At 45.7% G+C, this 19,218-nt stretch overlaps 1 protein-coding gene across 1 annotated transcript in view; it reads left to right on the forward strand.

Moving 5' to 3' along the window:
• The window catches only part of efr3a (EFR3 homolog A (S. cerevisiae)), a 306,258-nt gene that overhangs the window by 240,731 nt on the left and 46,309 nt on the right, over positions 1 to 19,218 (forward strand). The window contains exons 13-14 of the mRNA XM_039753984.1: positions 10,689 to 10,740; positions 12,507 to 12,679. Of these exons, the coding sequence (XP_039609918.1) occupies positions 10,689 to 10,740; positions 12,507 to 12,679 (225 nt within the window). The remainder of the gene's footprint in view (positions 1 to 10,688; positions 10,741 to 12,506; positions 12,680 to 19,218) is intronic.

Here is a 19,218-nt window from a genome sequence, read left to right on the forward strand (position 1 = left end):
CTGTTCTCGTCGAGAGTGTTCTAATGTTCTAATGCTAAAAAGCAGATATTTATTTAAGAAAAACCAACACAGAATGGCGTACAAACAATACAGAGCAATACCACTCGGCAGACTGACACAGAATATGGTAAGTATGCCGCACCTAGTGGCGAAATTCGCAACTAAATCGAGATTGCGCGCTAGGTAGAGATTCACGTAATTTTTAGGTACCCCCTCGTGTCTCTTGATCCAATCCAGATTTTTGCTGCAAATAAATAAATAATCAAAAATGACAAAAATGCATTAAACAAATAGCTGCTAATCCCAAAATTGCTTTGGAACTCTACAAAGCGAGAAGCCTGGTTTGATGATTTCCCTCTCCTGGGCACATGAAGTGGTGTTTGATACTGATAAGCAAATCAAAGGCCTCCCCTTGGCAAGCTGGCGCTGCCTGTCCTTTCGGAGTGTTGGCGGCTCGTCTCCTTTCAATTCGTTTCATGCTGAATCTTTCCTTCCTTTGTTGATGTGCTCTGAAGTAAGACTGTGAGAATTCATTTGTTTCTGTTTCAGATTTGCTTTATGAATCATTTTTTTAGTCCTGCCGTCTTTTTTTTTGATGTGTTTAGTGCCAAATCTAGCATGTTCGTTAAATGTCAATTTATGTTATGATTCATGTTTAATTCCTCAGTTAAATATTTATCATTCTTCCCCTTTTATATATTTTCTAAGTATTAACAGTACATTGTATAGTTAAGATGAATCAGTATGGTTTTTTGAAAATCCCAGCGACAGGAGATGCACAAACCATTTTGTTTCTTCGTGCCGATCCCAAGCCCCGATAAATGAGGGAGGGTTACGTCGGGAAGGGCATCCGGTGTAAAATTTTGCCAAATCAATATACGGACAACAATTTTGGATGATCCGCTGTGGCAACCCCTGACAGGAGCAAACGAAAGAAGAAGAAGAAGTAGAAGGATGGTTCTTTGAAAATACCCTCTTAGCATTAGATTTCAAAATTAACTCTTTCAGGGCTGACGTTGACTTTGTCGAAATTCAGGGGTACAGGACGGTTTTAGTTCGACTCTCTTTGCTTGAGGGAAAGTTATGTAGCTTTGTTGATTTGACCTCAGTTCCCTGCACGTACAGGAGTAGTGAAGAGCAAACAGCCTCTAAAATGGCAGAAACATCTGGCGAGACAAAAGCAAATGCGCAAAGCAAAATACTCCATGGACGTTTTACGTATTATCGCTGAATCGGACTCTGAGTTTGATGCAAGTGATCTGGAGATGGAAAATGAACGTGAGGTACCAGCATCAGCCTATCGATCCCCAGCTAATTGTGGTGCTGACTGGTTTGGGTAGCAGATAAGCCAACAGCAGCATTCTCCTGGTTAGGACCACCACTTATGATGACAAGAGGTACACACCATATTGCGTCACACTGCAACTGCCACCGTTCCACCATTCCTGCTGGCCACTGCTGCCAAAGATGCCGAACAGGTGCCAACAGCAGCCACAGCACATAGCAACAGACGATTTATGTGTGAAACCAGTGCATTGTGTGCTTTTCAGAAAACTGAGTTTTTTTGGAAAAACTATTCAGCCCTCAAAGAGTTAATATAAGCTTTGGTGGCGCAGCGGTAAGAACTGCCGACTTGTAATAATCCTGATAAACCGTCCAGTGTGGTGGCCGGTTGTCTGCAGCACCCCCCTAGCGGCCACCCCATCTCCCAACCGGGCTGCTGTGGTGGACTCCATGTCCCATGGAGCCATGGGGGAGATTGAGGAGAGATCCACGGCCAGGGAGACTGCCCCCAAGCGCCCCGGGGGAGGTACTGCCATGTCCATGATGGCTCCCCCGGGACGTATGCAGCAGAGGCGTCCCGGCCGGGCATGGGACCCGGCTGTCCGTCACAACGTCTACACGTGAAAGTGTGTCTGTCTGTCTGTCTGTTTGTCCGGGCCGGAAGTGAGAGGTGGAGTCAGGGTAAGGGAAAGAGAAAGTCACTTAGCTGCTAATACTCAAGCGAGGCCAGTAAGTCGGCAAAACGAAACCTCTGAAGAAAGACTCACTCGCTTAGCCGTTAATACAGAGGTGAGCACGTCGGCAAAATGGTATCCCTTTTACATTAACTCCTGCCGTTAATACACAAGTGAGGCGAGCACATCGGCAAAATGAAACCTCCAAAGAAAGACAAAGTCACTTGCTTTTTTTTTTTTTTTCCCCCCCAAATATTGATTTTCAACCTGTGGGGAAAATATACAGAGCCCTCCATAAGGTTTTCGGACAAAGACTCATTTTTCCTCGATGTACCCCTCAGCTCCACAGTTTAAAATTATAAATCAAACAATACAGACATCGTGATTAAAGTGCACATTGCGGACTTTCATTTTGGTGGAACTCCATCCGGTGGTCAGCTCTGGTCCAAGTGAGATGAGTCCCTTGAAGACATTTCAGTCACACCACACTTTTTCTACACGGTCCCCCCCATTTCAGGGTACCATAATGTTTGCGTCAATTGGCATCACAGGTGTTTGTGATTCCTCAGGTGGGATTCATGGCTTCGTAAGATACCTCGGTTTGCTTCTACCCTTTGGAGTCTGTTGTCGCCATTGATGAACAAGAGTTGTGCCAGTGAAAGTCAAAGAAGCCATCATGAGGCTGAAACACAAGAGTCAAACCATCTGAGACATCAGGAAAACCTCAGGATGACCGAAATCAACTGTCAGGAATATCATGAAGAAGAAAGAACACACTGGTGAGCTCAGTAATCGCAAAGGGACTGGTGGGCCAAGGAAGACCTACACCGTTGATGACAAGAAAATCCTCACTATGGTCAAGAAAAAGCCCCAAATTGTTGTTCAACAGATCAGAAACAGTCTTTGTGGGATGATGTGGACATGTCAGCGACGACTATCCACAGAAGACTTCATGAACAGAAACACAGAGGACACGCTGCAAGATGAAGACCACAAAAACAGTATGGCCAGATTACAGTTTGTGAAAAAGGCCTTCAAGATGCCTGCAGAATTCTGGGAAAAAGTCTTGTGGAAAAACAACACAAAGATGAACCTAATCAGAGTGATAGCGAGAGCAAAGTGATGGAGACCAAATGGAACTGCCGAAGAACCAAAGCAGACCTCATCTGTAAAACATGGCGGTGTTGTGGCAGCATTACATGCCCAAACCACAGGTCCAGCTGATGATGTGACTGTTGACGGCAGTAGCACAATGAGGTGTGTAGAAATATCTGATCTGCTCGAGTTTAGTAAATCCTCCAAACTCAGTGGATGGCAGTTCATCCTACAAGAAGATAATGAGCCAAACACACTGCGGAGACAACACAAAAATGGAAAATACTTGAATGGCCAAGCCAGTCACCTGATTTAAATCCAACTGAGCAGCCCTTCCGTATGCTGAAGAGAAAACTAAAGTGAACAAGCCCCCCAAAACAAGCTGGAGCTGAAGATGTCTGCATTAGAGGCTTGGCAGAGCAACAACAGAGAAGACCCTCATGACCTGCTGATATCTATGAATGGCAGACTTAAAGCAATCATTGCATGTGAGGGAGATGTGCTAAATATGACGGTGCCCTGAAATGGGGGTCCATGGTGTGACCAAAATATATGCAAATCTCCTTAAATGAAAGTCTGCAATCTGCACTTTAATCACAATGTCAGAATTGTTTGATTTATAATTTTAAACTGTGAAGAAGAGTGGGAGATCAAGGAAAAAAATGGGTTGATTTGTTGTCCTAAACATTATGGAGGGCACTGTACTTGGATCTTCCCATCACTCTTTTTATAATATTTTCCATATTCCACTCCTTCAGAATTTCCCCAGTGCACATTGACATTGACTACGATTATGCATCAAAACTTTATACTGTACATGTACTCACTGATCTCCTTAAGAACTTGAAGATAAATGTTATCTGATCCAGGTGAATTCAGCCTATTTAATCTGCGCAGCACTTCTCTCTCTACAATTTCTACAATAATATTAGTTGCTGCATTGCCTGGAAATAGAAAATCTAATAGAGATAGTTGTTAGTAGGCCCCTATCCATTGCAAAATCAATTCATTTTCATCGAAAAGCTTAGTCACTATAAAGATATAAACCACTCCAATGGTTCTTTCTTCACCTGAGCTGAGGATTGTTAATAAATGAGCTGAGGATCCTTCTATATAAAAGCGGTCGGGTGTCCTTCCGTCCCGTGAGTGCTACGTAGGCGCGGAGTTTCACACACGCCCCGTCCATTTTGCAATGCACGATGGGATTTGTAGTTTCGTTTTTGCCAGGTAAAAGATGATTTTCTACTCCAGACTGTGCATATCTTCTTCTTCTTTCTTACTATATAAAAGTGGTCGGGATTGTCCTTCCGTCCCGTGAGTGGAAAGCGTAGCGGTATTACGCTTATCACAGACTTACTACTTGCAGCTTGCGGTACGAAGCGACATGACGTGAGCAGAGTTCTGGTGCTCTCATTGTTCCCTTGCTTTTGCGCGCGATGCGCTGGAAAAATAGACAAAATGATGTCTCTGGAAATAATTAATATTGATGGAGTACAAATGCCTCACCGCGTAGTAAATATCAGGGGGGTTCAAAGGGGCAACCTCAATATAGAAAAAAAGTTTACATTTCATCACAAAAATAACAGAAACTACGAGTATTAAAGTAATACCGCTCAAATGCAATATAACCAAATTAATGAGTTTGTATAAAATATCAAATTGATCTACATATTGAATTGCCTTAAGAAGTGGTCCACTTAAAAGTCGGTCGCCTTAAAAGGCGGGTCAGCCTAGTTGTTAATAAATGCCGTCAATGGAAGTAAAACATGAATGAGCATAGATAGATAGATAGATATGAAAGGCACTGTATAAATGATAGATAGATATGAAAGGCACTATATAAATGATAGATAGATATGAAACAAACTATATAATACTGTAGATAGATAGATATGAAAGGCACTATATAAATGAGAGATAGATAGATATGAAAGGCACTATATAAATGAGAGATAGATAGATATGAAAGGCACTAGATAAGTGATAGATAGATATGAAAGGCACTATATGATAGAGATAGATAGTGTCACACTGCAGCGCATGGGAGGCAGCTAAAGGGCTCGAGTGAAGGCAGTTCTGAGCCATGCCGGGATGTGGCAGAGCGCACTAACTCTCTTTCTCACTTCCCTGTAGACCTAACCGTGGAGGTTCCACCTGTCTCTCTGGACGTCACTTCTGGGACCGAGCCAATGGAGACAGACCTTGCCAGCTCCGGCCCCTGATGTCACATCCGGGACTAAACCAATGAACAATGAACACGTGCCCGACCCTTATGACCTCACTTCCTGTCTCCCCTTTAAAAGCCTTCCCTTTTCCCTTCTGTGTCAGTCTTGTTTTGGACTCTGTTGTAAGCACTTCAGTGCTGGTATTTGAAAGAAAACGAAGTTGCAGCCAGGATACCAAATTACATGGGTGGCTGCCCCAAACCTTTTTCTGTCTTTGACTCGTTTTGTGACAGTGGCGTAGTCGGCAGGATGGAGAAGTCCCAGAAGAGAAGGGGACAGGACCTGCAAAACACCCAGGTGGGAGCGTACCGGGGCCGAGTATTCAGGCGGGAGGGTGCCCGTGGTTGGCGAGACCGGTGCGGGCTCCGCTCCCAGCACGCAGAACTAGGCCGTCTAGAGGCCAGGGAGTGTGCGGGTGGGGCTCACCGTGGGCTGCCCTGGAGGGGGGACAAGAGGGACTCAGTATGCTCTCTTGGGGGAGAGTGCCTGCCCCCCAGTGAAACCACAGCCCCTTTTACCACCTTGGGGTGCCCCAGACTGGCAGGGGAGTAAAATAACGAAGTGGAGGTTGGCCCCTGAGAGGCCGACCAGTAAACAAGCCTGGTCCTTATGGGCAAAAGTATGGCAGTGGCTACGGCCCTTGGAAAACAAGCCCCACCAGGTCATTGAGCAGGTAGCGTGCTATCTGCTCCTGAAAGCACTTCCCCAGGGCTTCACCCAGCCGGTCTGGGGCGTGCAGTTTAAGAACATGTCTGAGCTCATAGAGCTTCTGGAAACACAGAGGCGGCCTCACACTCTGGGAGAGCGGAACCGTCCTTCTGCCAAACTCAGCCGGGGTATGTCCCAAGACCTAGCCCCTCCCTGTATAACCCGGAGCTTGCATCGGCGTCCAGCGCGCTGGCACGCAAAACCGCTTGGAGGCGAGGAGGAATGCAGGTGGAGGGAGGAGGGCTTGGTGTGCTCTGACAAACCCGTTGGCGGTCCCGCATACAGGCGTGGTGATCGTTAGCGGGTTTAAAACTTCGCTCTGCTCGATTCCGGCAGCAACATTTCCATTGTTGCCCGCCGCTTTGTGCTACGCGACAATGGCTAAAATTCAAGACCAGTATAACCTGTGTCCACGGGGAAACCCGCTGGTACAGCACCGCCGCTTGTGTCATTAGCTACGGAGGATCAGTCCAGAAAGTAACCGTGGCAATCCTTCCTGATCCTCCGCACCCGGTGATACTAGGGCGGGACTGGTCTGACATTAAAAGCGGCGAGACACATACCACTCCCGGGGTTAAGTTGGGCCTCGTTATGGACGGAGATGAACCGTCTCAAGCTGCCTCCACGCCGTGTAATCAGCCGGCAGAGAGAGGTGAAGCAGCCGTCCTGGCTGGCGTGGCAACTCCGGCCGTCGCAGGCTGACCGTCATCCACCAACGCCCGCGGGCGGGAGGAAACCACGCCCATTGAGGTCGGCGCTGACCCTCTCTCCGTGTTGCGGTTTCAATTTAAAAGACGCCGGCTTCTTTCAAAGGGAGCAATGGAATGACGACTCCCTGAAGTTTGTAAAAAATGCAGTGGTCCTTGTCAATGGCCAACGCACTAGTCAGTCGATGCCACAGGGCCCCTACTTTGTGTTAGATAATGACCTCCTTTACCGTGTAGCAATGCATGACGGGCAGGAGGCGAGGCTGCTGCTAGTGCAGCGTACCTTCCGGCGGCAGGTCTGCGAGCTAGCACACGCCCACCTCCTAGGTGGCCACCTGGGCACCGAAAAAACTCTGGAGCGGATCAAGCTCCGGTTTTACTGGCCAGGAATTAATGAGGAGGTTTCGCGCTTTGCGCTTCCTGCCGGAGTGTCAACTGCGACAGATTCCTAGGAGGGACCGTGCTCCTCTTGTTCCTATTCCCTTGATTGACGTTCCCTTCCACAGAATCGGGGTCGACCTGGTGGGACCTCTAGAGCCCTCAGCCGAGGACACAAGTACATTTTAGTCCTCATGGATTATGCTACACGATACCCCGAAGCTGTTCCGTTGCGCTCAGCTACCTCTAAAGCCATCGCACGGGAATTACTAGGGGTATTGGCGTGGGGATCCCCAAAGAAGTCTTGACAGACCAGGGGACCCCTTCACCTCGGAGACGTTCAAGGAGACTGCCAGATTACTGAAAATAAAGCATTTAAAAACCTCGGTGTATCATCCTCAAACCGACGGATTAGTAGAGAGGTTTAATCAGACTCTCAAGCAAATGCTACGTAAGGTGGTCAGCGAGGATGGAAGGAACTGGGATCAGCTCCTCCCCCTCGTCCTTTTTGCCTATCGGGAAGTCCCACAAGCCTCCACGGGGTTCTCCCCCTTTGAACTACTGTATGGGCACAACCTCGGGGCATATTGGATATTTTGAAAGAAGGCTGGGAAGAAGAGGCTCTTCCCACCACTAACATACTCGAGTATATCGCGCAGTTCTGCGATAGATTTGGAAAGATTCGCCTGTCCTTAAAAGTCACATGGAGGAGGCTCAAGCAGCACAGGTTCGCTACTACAACCGCGCACGTCTCTTGGGAGTTCCACCCGGAGATCGGGTCATGGTCCTAGTGCCTACCTCCCACTCTAAGTTGCTTGCCCACTGGCAGGGCCCCTCTGAAGTTAAGGAGAGGAAGGGACTGGTGACTATTTGGTGAGTCAACCCAATGCGTCGGCCAAAGGAGCGGTATATCATGTGAACCTGCTGAAACCGTGGAAGGACAGGGACCCTGATCCCTCCTCCGGCCAGCCCGCTCACTCTTCGCTCACACACACGACCTTAACTTTGGCGCAGACTTGAGACCCAGGCAGCGGCAGGAGCTGGAAACAGTTATCCGGACCGCTCGAGAGGTAGTCAGTGAACACCCGGAAGGACCTCTCTGATTGAGCACAACATTGTGACAGAGCCGGGGTTGTTGTCCGAGAACGCCGTACCGTCTTCCCGAGGCAAAAAGGCTGAAGTGGAACTGAGATCAAGCGCATGCTGGAACTAGGTGTAATTGAGGAGAGTTATAGTCCCTGGTCCAGCCCCATTGTGCTCGTCGGTAAGCCTGGCGGAGTTGGAGGTTCTGCAATGACTTCCGTCGGCAACCAAGTCTCCCAATTTGATGCCTATCCAATGCCACGCGTGGGCGACCTCCTCGAGAGGCTTGGACAGGCTCAATACCTGACCACACTTGACATGACAAAGGGTACTGGCAGGTTCCTTTAACGGACTCCGAAGGAAAAACGCGTTTAGTACCCCTAGCGGACACTGGCAGTATCGTGTCCTTCCATTTGGGTTACGGGGCTCCAGCAACCTTTCAGCGTCTGGTGGACAAAGTGCTTGACCTCATAACTCATACAGTGCTGCCTACCTAGATGGCGTGGTCATCTATTCCAGCACATGGAAGGAACACCTACAGCATGTCCAAGCGGTATTACGGACACTTGGTGAGGCGGGCTCGGATTAATCCCAAGAAATGTTTCTTTGGATTAAGCGAGGCCAAATATTTAGGCTACCTGGTGGGTCGGGTACCGTAAGGCCACAGTGCTCCAAAATTGATGCCATTCTGAAATGGCCCGTCCATGAACCAAGCGGCAGGTCCAAGCCTTTCGGGTTAGCGGGTACTACCGCCGGTTTGTACCCGGTTTTGAGAAAGCGCCCTTGACTGATTTAACAAAGAAGAGGGCCCGAACATTGTGGTATGGACTGCAAAACAGACGCTGCATTTGGTGACTTGAAGAAGGCCCTTACGTCCGCACCTATTTTGATGGCACCTAACTTTTCTTTGCCTTTCATCCTCCAGGCGGACGCCGGACACAGGCCTGGGAGCCGTGCTGAGCCAAAGTGTCGATGGTGTCAACACCCGTCATGTTCCTGAGCGGAAACTGTTGGACGGGAGACCAGGTATGCGGCGGTGGAGAGGGAGGCTCTGGCGATTAAATGGGCGATCACTCAGCTGAGGTACTACCTGTTGGGCGTGAGTTCACCCTTGTCACGGACCATGCACCTCTACAGTGGATGGCCCTGCACAAGGAGTCGAATCCGCGGGTCACCCGGTGGTTTCTTGACCTGCAGCCGTACAAGTTTTCGCCGTTCATCGCCGGGTGCTCTCCATGCCAACGCCGATGCTCTCTCTCGGTTTACGACCTCTCGGTTAAGGTCGCCCGACCCACGGGTCTGGGCTGAGGGGGCCTTGTCACACGCGCATGGGAGGCAGCTAAAGGGCTCGAGTGAAGGCAGTTCTGAGCCATGCGGGATGTGGCAGAGCGCACTAACTCTCTTTCTCACTTCCCTGTAGACCTAACCCGGGAGGTTCCACCTGTCTCTCTGGGCGTCACTTCTGGGACCGAGCCAATGGAGACAGACCTTGCCAGCTCCGGCCCCTGATGTCACATCCGGGACTAAACCAATGAACAATGAACACGTGCCCGACCCTTATGACCTCACTTCCTGTCTCCCCTTTAAAAGCCTTCCCTTTTCCCTTCTGTGTCAGTCTTGTTTTGGACTCTGTTGTAAGCACTTCAGTGCTGGTATTTGAAAAGCGAAGTTGCAGCCAGGATACCAAATTACATGGGTGGCTGCCCCAAACCTTTTCTGTCTTTGACTCGTTTGTGACAATAGATATGAAAGGCACTGTATAAATGATAGATAGATATGAAAGGCACTATATGATAGAGAGATAGATAGATATGAAAGGCACTATATAAATGATAGATAGATATGAAAGGCACTATATGATAGAGAGATAGATAGATATGAAAGGTACTATATGATAGATAGATATGAAAAGCACTATATAAATGATAGATAGATAGATAGATATGAAAGGCACAATATAAATGATAGATAGATATGAAAGGCACTATATGATAGAGAGATATGAAAGGCACTATATAAATGATAGATAGATACTTTATTAATCTCCAAGGGGAAATTCACATACAAGAACTCAACACAAGCCTGGTCCCCAGTCAAGGCCGTTTTAATGCATAGGCACGCTGGGCAGTTGCCTGGGGCTGCCCCACAAGCATAGGGGCCAATGTTTTTTCTGATGCCTATGAATGTTTCTGTTTTGCTATCAAAACAGGGGCCCCAGTGCTCTACTTTGCCCGGAGGGGCCTATGATGCTGTTAAGATGGCCCTGTCCCCAGGTCCAGGTAAAGCCATTCACAATTGTGAGCTGTGATCGCTTGGAATTAATATGTGCATACAGTATCCCGGTATTATCCTGGTCCTTCTGTTGTAATTTGGCAAACTCTCAGGTGTCTGTTACTCCGTTGAGTTTTGTGTGATCGTCTGTAAACTTAATGGTGTTTTTACTTTCATTCGTATTGTCATTATTAATGGCAATTCACCTGGTCTGTGCGTTTCTTCCTCTGTGGTCCTCACAATTTTTCTGTTTCCTCTTACAGAGACCTCGGAACCAAGCGTATTCAAGTTATGTTGCTTCGGTCACTTATAATGGCAAGTATATTTTATTCACTCTCTATTACAAAACCTATAAGTGACATATCAGTTTTATAAACAAGCAGCAAGGTCCTTTTTGATTTTGGGTGAAGTGGCGAAAGGTAACCAGTACAAAGGGTGAATTTGTGTGGATATTCTTCATTTTCTTAAGAATTTCCCTTAAACATTTCAGTCCTGTCATCTTTTGATCTCTGTTTGCTTGAAGTGAAAAGGTTTAGCTCCTTTGGTCTCTCCTCTGTGATAGAAACTGGGCCGTCTGTGAGCCCCAAACCCGAGTCCCGGGTTCCAATAACAGAAGGTTGATTAAATAATTGGAATTGAGTGATTTTTCAAACTTGCTGTTTTCTTGAATTCGTATCACATGTGTCTCCAAACGTGCAGTCAGTAATTCAGCCGATTTAAATTTAGAAAAGTTGTCACTTCGCTCTTTGGTGTCATTGTGTGTCCCACACTGAACGTGGACCAGAGAAAGTAAAGTAGAGAGTTGTGTGAGGAGATCAGAAAGAAAATGACAGACAAGCATGTGAAAGGTTAAGGGCTAGAAGACCACCATTTCCAAGTAGCTTAATTGTCCTGTGGCAACAGTTGCAAATATTATGAAGAAGATGAAGGTCCATGGAACTATAGCCAAGCTCCCTGGATAGAAAGAAAGTGATAGACAAGCATGTGAAAGGTAAAGGGCTAGAAGACCACCATCTCCAAGTAGCTTGATGGTCCTGTGGCAACAGTTGCAAATTTTATGAAGAAGATGAAGGTCCATGGGACTGTAGCCAAGCTCCCTGGATCCGGCTGTACAATAAAAATTGACCTCAGAATGAGCAGAAGGATATTAACAATGGCAGACAAAAAGCCAAGGCCAACTTGCAAAGACATACAAGCTGAACTCCAAGGTCCATCAGTGACAATTTTTAAGTGACAGTGGGCACAATGGAAGGAGACCCAGGAAGAGTCCTCATAAAAAGGCCAGACTTAAATTTGCTCAAATGCATATTTTGACAAGCCACAGTGCTTCTAGGAGAAGGTCCTTTGGACAGATGAGACAAATCTGGGGCTGTTTGGCAAGTCACATCCACTCTGTGCCCACAGATGAAAAAAGTGGAGCTTTCAAAGAAAAGACCACCAGACCTACAGTGAACCATGGAGGTGGCTCAGTTATGTTTTGTTTTGGGGATGTTTCCATGCATCAGTCACAGGGGGCCTTGAGTCTGTGGTATCAGGACATTGTGGAGCGAAACGTCCTGCTCAGGGTCAGAACGCTCTGTGGCAGTCGCAAGTCATCCAACAGGACAAGGAGCCAAAAGCACCCAAAAATGGCTAAGAACAAAACATGGGAAATTCTGAAGTGACCTTCTAGGAGCCCTGATTTCAATCCCATTGAACATCTATTGAAAGAACTGAACCATGCCTTCTGGAGAAGACCCCCTTCACACCTGGGCGAAGAGTGGGCCAAATGACCTGTGGACGGGTGCAAACGTCTCATGGAGAGCTCCAGCTCCAAGCTCTACAGGTTGTGCAATACTATGTGGTGGGTCTCATCATGTTTTTCCAAGCCATTTTCATTTATTTTATTAATTGAAAATATCTATTGAATCCGAACGCTAAAGCAAAATCAGATTTGCCTTAAATGCGGAATAAACAATGATGGATGCCAATGACTTTAGTGAGTTTCAAGTTATTTCCGAGAAAATGGGGGTTCTTCTTTTTTCATAGAGGTGTATATCAACAAATTTTATCTTTTTATTTATGTATTTATTTATTTTCAGGTTACTTCAGGTTATAAAGCAAAATCCATCCATGCTGCACTTCCTGCCCCATTCCTGGACCCACTGCTTTCCGTTTCCCTGATGGAGGACAGTGAGCTTCGCCAGTTAGTTTTGGAAATTCTTCACAATCTTATTGATCGTCATGACAACAGGGCAAAACTGAGGGGAATAAGGTAATGATGCCTGCCTGCCCGCATACCACGGAAAATAAACTGTCGTCGTTTTCTGCTTTGTCGTAGAGAAAATTACTGTAATGTGAGACAAAACAGAGAGAGAAAGGTTTGGAGATCCACCAACATATATTGTAGTTAGCAAAATCAGAGTAACCATATGAGACTGACTGGAAGGTGGTGGTTGGGGTCTTTTCTAGGCAGTGTGCAGGAAGAGGCGGGTCCTTAGAGGAAATGAGGTCAGTAGGAGGGTGTGGTTTGGCAACGGAAGTGGGTGGAGCTGTAGCTGGTTTTCTCTCCTGGTGTTCTGCGAAAGAGGGAGAAAAGGAATTAGTGCAGCTCATCAAACCCTGACTTCTGCGTCTTACCCTCAGTTAAGCCCAAACGCGCGTGTGTAACAATCCTTGGCACAAAAATTAGGTCAGTAGAAGGGCGTGGTCTGGCAGCAGAAGTGGGTGGAGCTCTAGTTGGTTTTCTCTTCTGGTGGTCTGCAAAGAAGGGAGAAAAGGCATTAATACAACTCATCAACCCCTGACTTCTTCGTCTCACCCTTCGTTAAGCCCAAACGCGCGTGTGTGACAATCCTTGGCACAAAAATGAGGTCAGTAGGAGGGTGTGGTCTGGCAGCGGAAGTGGGCGGAGCTCTGGCTGGTTTTCTCTTCTAGTGTTCTGCTAAGGAGGGAGAAAAGGCATTAACAGTAAAATCGCCATAGCCTATGAGAAAACTCGTAAATCTGTCCCACCTTAAATCCGTTCGCACCTCTCCATCAGCGTCTTTTGTCCTGTAAATGTGCCGATTAAGACAAGCAGCAAGCAGCCTGCTATTCCATCCCCCCACCGTCGAAGAACGTTCACAAAGTTCTTTCAGCTCATGCCTTGTTTGATTATCTGGGTGTGAAGTGCAGAGTTTTAGAGCGGAAATAATAGATCGTTATTTGGAACACATGCATTTCATGTGTGTTCTGTTTCTACAGTAATCTGTGTAAACAAATTGTTTAAACAGAAACTATTTCATATTTTAGTAATAAATGTTACAAAATGTAGGCATAAATTATAGAATATAGAATATGTGAAGCCTGAAGTCCAAAGATCAAATAAACAATTTCACAAAAGGTTCAAGGATGATACAACAGCATCCGTGGCGTAACGGTAAGATTTGCTGACTTGTAATCAAGAGTTCCCGGTTCGATCCCGACTGTCTCCTATATTTGCTTTTTTCAGTAGTGAGCTGCTCTTATTGTTAATATTATACAGTACACACATACACTTGGTTTGCGTCTGTAACAGACCGTGTACATTTATAGGACTGTACTTGTAAAAGTTACATTTTCTTTTTTCACTTTTATTCTCTTTCACGATACATATTACCGCCCTAGGGATCTGACGCTGTTAGTTTTTATTTGAAACTGGGAATAACTGTAGATGTGAGTGGTGTTTTGAGGCAATGGAACTGGACATTCTTTCATCTGGAGGAATGAAAGCTGACACACAAACGCTGATCTCACCGTCACTTTATTTATTTTTTTTTTATTCAGTTTTATTGAGTGTTCCTGCTCATGCAGAATTAGTATGCCTCTTATGGTGTATGATGTCCAAAAAAAAAAAACCACACAGTCGTAGGTATATATGATATTTGGAACAGGCCAGTTCAGCGCTATATGCAATCATCAAATTCAAATGTTAACAGTTCTCACACATGCAAGGACAGTCCTTCCTCTCTATGCTGTGGTTTTTATTACACACCTGAAAGAAAGAAACAATATATGCGACATTTTGAAGAAATCATTTTATGACCTGAATAGTACCAATCAGAAAACATCATCGCACTAATGCAATATTAATTGAAAACGAACAGCGTCAGATCGGGTGTCAATTTACGCTGGCGCTGTTACTTAGAGTCAGATCAGGAGGGTTGGTGGTGTTAGAGCGTGATCGTGATTGAGAGAATAAAACTGAAAACAAAAAAAAACAGTAACATTTACAAGTACTGTACAGTCCTATAAATGTACACGGTCTGTTACAGACGCAAGCCAAATGTATGTGTGTACTGTATAGTATTAACAATAAGAGCAGCTCACTACTGAAAACGGCAAATATAGGAGCCAGTCCCGATCGAACCGGGGACTCTTGATTACAAGTCAGCAAATTTTACCGCTATGCCACGGAAGCTATTGTATCATCCTTGAACCTTTTGTGAAAGTGTTTATTTGATCTTTGAACTTCAGGCTTCACACATTATATAGTTTATGCCTACATTTATGCCAACAGTATCTATTTTAACAATATGTTTACACAGATTACGGTAGAAATGGAACACAAATGAAATGCATGTGTTCCAAATAACAATCTATTACTTCCACTCTAAAACTCCAGCAGTTCACTCCCAGATAATCAATCAAGAAACAAGTTTTCGAGAACTTTGTGAACGTTCTGCGACGGTGGGGGGATGGAATAGCAGGCTGCTTGCTGCTTGTCTTAATCGGCACATTTACAGGACAAAAGATGCTGACAGAGAGGTGCGAACGGATTTAATGTGGGCCGGATTTATGGGTTTTCTCATAGGCTCTGGTGATTCTAGTGTTAATGCAACTCATCAAACTCTGAATTCTGCGTCTTACCCTCAGTTAAGCCCAATCGTGCGTTTGAGACAATACAAATGGTATTCTTGTACAGAAATGAAAGATGTTCTTTAACTCTTTCAGGGCTGATGTCGACTTTTGTCAAAATTCAGGGGTAGAGAATGGTAGTCAGCTTTAAACTGCGACACAAAACTCGCCCTTACGTTTAAGTTTGACTCTCTTTGAAGGAAAGTTAAGCAGCTTTGTTGATTTGACCTTGATTCCCTGCGTGAGTAGCGAAGAGCAAAGAACCTCTAAAATGGCATCGACATCTGGCGAGAGACTAAATACGCCATGGACGTTTTACATATGATCGCTGAATTGGACTCTGACTTGTCAGACTTGAAATTTGATGCAAGACATCGAATATGAAAGCGAGGTACCAGCATCAGCTGATCAGTTCCCAGTTACTCGTGGTGTTGAACACATTTGTGTAGTTGATACGCCTACAGCAGCATTTGCCTGGGAGGACCACCACTTATGATGACAAGAGATACAAACCATATTGCATCACACTGCGACCGCCACTGCCAGCCATCTGCTGTGCGCAGGCATCCAGGCAGCTGAGCCTTTGTGCATTCCTGCTGGCCATCGAGGTGCCCCCACACAGCCAATGCCTCCAGAGATGCCGAACCTGCGCCAACTTGTTTCTCCTCATGTGTGTCCGGGTTTTCCTCCCGTCACACTGGCCTCCCCCAAGATGTCAGTGTTACTTGTTGACTTTAAATGTGCCCTTCGTGAATGTGATTGTGTGTTGAGTGGGCCGTGCAGTGGAGTGGCATCCTGTACAGAGCTGGTCCATGCCTTGCACCCGACGCTAATGAGGTAGGCCTGCTACCCTCAGTTTGTATTAAAATGGGTTTTATTTAAAAAGTTGCCCTACCAAAGTAGCCAGAATTACGCAGCAGCCTTTCTACAGCCAGTTTATATCTCTCAAACGTCTTTGTTGCCTCAATATCTATCTATCTATCTATCTATCTATCTATCTATCTATCTATCTATCTATCTATCTATCATATAGTGCCTATCTATCTATCTATCTATCTATCTATCTATCTATCTATCTATCTATCTATCTATCTATCTATCTATCTATCTATCTATCTATCTATCTATCATATAGTGCCTATCTATCTATCTATCTATCTATCTATCTATCTATCTATCTATCTATCTATCTATCTATCTATCTATCTATCCTATCTATCTATCTATCTATCTATCTATCTATCTATCTATCTATCTATCTATCTATCTATCTATCTATCATATAGTGCCTTTCTATCTATCTATCTATCTATCTATCTATCTATCTATCTATCAAGAACAGAAAGATTGCAAAAGAGCAAATAATAAAGATAACGAAAATTTGGGTTTTGTAACTATTGTTTACTATTTAACAATTCTTGTACCTCTGCCTCCACCTATTAATACAGTATGTTCTATTGTAGCAGGGGGCAAATGATGAGGCAGGACAAAAGCCAAATTCTTGGTGTGACTACCGAACAAAACTCGGTTTAATTCCACCAAAAAAAAGAAAACGTTTAAGTGAAACACACACTCGATTGCACCCCCTGGTTGAGCCTGGTATAGCACTCTAAAGCAGGGGTCTGCAAGTCCGGTCCTGGAGGACCACCATGGCTGCAGGATTTCATTAAAAAAAAAAAGTGAGTGCCCTGTTTGTGCTGCTAATTAACTTCTTGTGAATTACTTTGAATTGAATTGCTTTTTTTAAGATTTGTTCCCCTGAGTTTCTTCATCGTTCATCTGAATTGCTTCATTTCTTTCCTCAAGTGGCACCCAAACAGAAATAAGATGTGAAGTGAGGGAGCCAACAGAAGGCCAACTAAGTCAGGGCCTCAAACGAACAAACTCCAACCAGCTGATTAATGAGGTGCCGAGTCTTGTCGTTCATTAAACCCGTTCTTTAATTTTATGGCTTGTTGCTGCTCTCATGGTGTATTAGCAGACATTTCTCTTTTCTAAGAGCACTGGGGACCTGAGTAGATGGACATTCCTGAGACCTTCATCGTTCTTTAGTTTCAGATATTGTGTGATGGACACCAGTTGTTTTGGCTCATTCTGTATCTAATTATTGTCCATCCATCCATCCATCCATTATCCAATGCGCTATATATCCTAACTACAGGGTTACGGGGGGTCTGCTGGAGCCAATCCCAGCCAACACAGGGTGCAAGGAAGGAACAAATCCCTGGGCAGGATGCCAGCCCACCGCAGGGCACACACACCCACCTCCACACACCAAGCACACACTAAGGACAATTTAGGACCACCAATGCACTTAACCTGCATGTCTTTGGACTCTGGGAGGAAACACACGCAGACACGGGGAGAACATGCAAACTCCACGCAGGGAGGACCCGGGAAGCGAACCAGGGTCTACTAACTGCGAGGCAGCAGAGCTACTCGCTGCGCCACCGTGCCACCCCATCTCATTATTGTTTGGCTGCTAATTAGGGAAAAAGAAACAATGAAGGAGTCTGAGTCTTCAAGAACAAGTCAATTAAAATTAGTTCAAAAGAAGTCAATTAGCAGCAAAAACAGGTCACTCATTAAGGAAAAGGGTTAGAATGAAAACCTGCAGCCGTGGTGATCCTCCAGGACTGGAGTTGGCGACCCCTTGCTTTAAAGCACAAACTCTTTCTCTCTCGATGGCTGTCCATAGCTGTCAAGTCCAAAATAAGATGCCATCTTCCGAGAGCGTCTCTCTACTATACTGAGTGGATGCGAAGGGGCGGGGCTTCCTGTGGGGGCGGGTTCATCGAAGACTGTAAGGGTTAAAACGGAGACGAGACTGTTTAGCAACAGCACTCCCCTTTTTTAGTCCTGGGGTGGTACCTCATACTTTAGGTGTGACTATGTCTATGTTTAGTGTTTAATTTTCAGTAAGCTGCGGTTCACTGTATACCCTTGAGAGTGTTTGTGACAGCTATACACAATTTTGTTCTTGAGAGTGAGAATGTTCTGCAGTTTTATACCTCAATAGGTACTTGTATAGTAGTTTCATGTTTGCACCATGAGGGTCCACCCGCAATGGCCATCCATTCCAGGTCTAGCCCCCATCATTTCTCCCTTCAAGGAGTTGGTCGCATTGCCAAATAAGGACCTCAGACCCTCCCACTGTTAGACATGAAGGTGAAATGGGGACGTTTGGCTTGTATTACCTCCAGGTTATGACCTTATCCAATAATGGCTATGGATCAAAAGTTGACTGAACCTGTAGACGAAATGTAGGGAACTTAGGAGACGTCAATAATGACAGTGCAGAACTGTTGAACTCATCCACCTTGCCAACCCTCTCTGAAACTGGCATCACTGGGACTGCCTTCAGGTTGTCTGAGTCCTGCCTCTTAAGGGCAGATTCTACCGTGTGTCCTGGCACAAGAGATGTCAAGGGTGCGCCACACCAGATTGAATTATTATTATTTTTTACCCACAACCCCCTCATTCCTATGACACGCTGGCACACATGATGGGTGTTAGTGATGTTCATCTGTGTCAGTGTCATTGGAGCTGTGGAGGATGTGGACTGGACAGACATGCAGCTTCCTTATTTTCTACCAAAGTTTCCTTCCTAAGGACCCTTTACATTAGCTGAAGAAACACAGTCTTGACAATTCTCAAATGTGCTTAATCAAAGTCAAGGAGGCAGGGGGGAATTGGATTCTCCCCACAGCAGCATCAGGCCCGTACATCATAAGGTCCGACTTGCACACATGTACACACTCAACCGAGGGAGGGCAAAGGTAACTGAACAAGCACATCGTGGAGAGGAAAACTGGAGAAAAGACTTGGGAAGAAAGAGCTCGCCAGCGGGCGACGACGAGGTGTGGCATTCAAGATGACAATTCTGAATCCACGTGGCAGTGCCAGCCACTTTGTTCAGCCCTATTTTTAGAGGCA

Source organism: Polypterus senegalus, chromosome 5, assembly GCF_016835505.1.
Source record: "Polypterus senegalus isolate Bchr_013 chromosome 5, ASM1683550v1, whole genome shotgun sequence".
Classification (NCBI taxonomy): Eukaryota; Metazoa; Chordata; class Cladistia; order Polypteriformes; family Polypteridae; genus Polypterus; species Polypterus senegalus.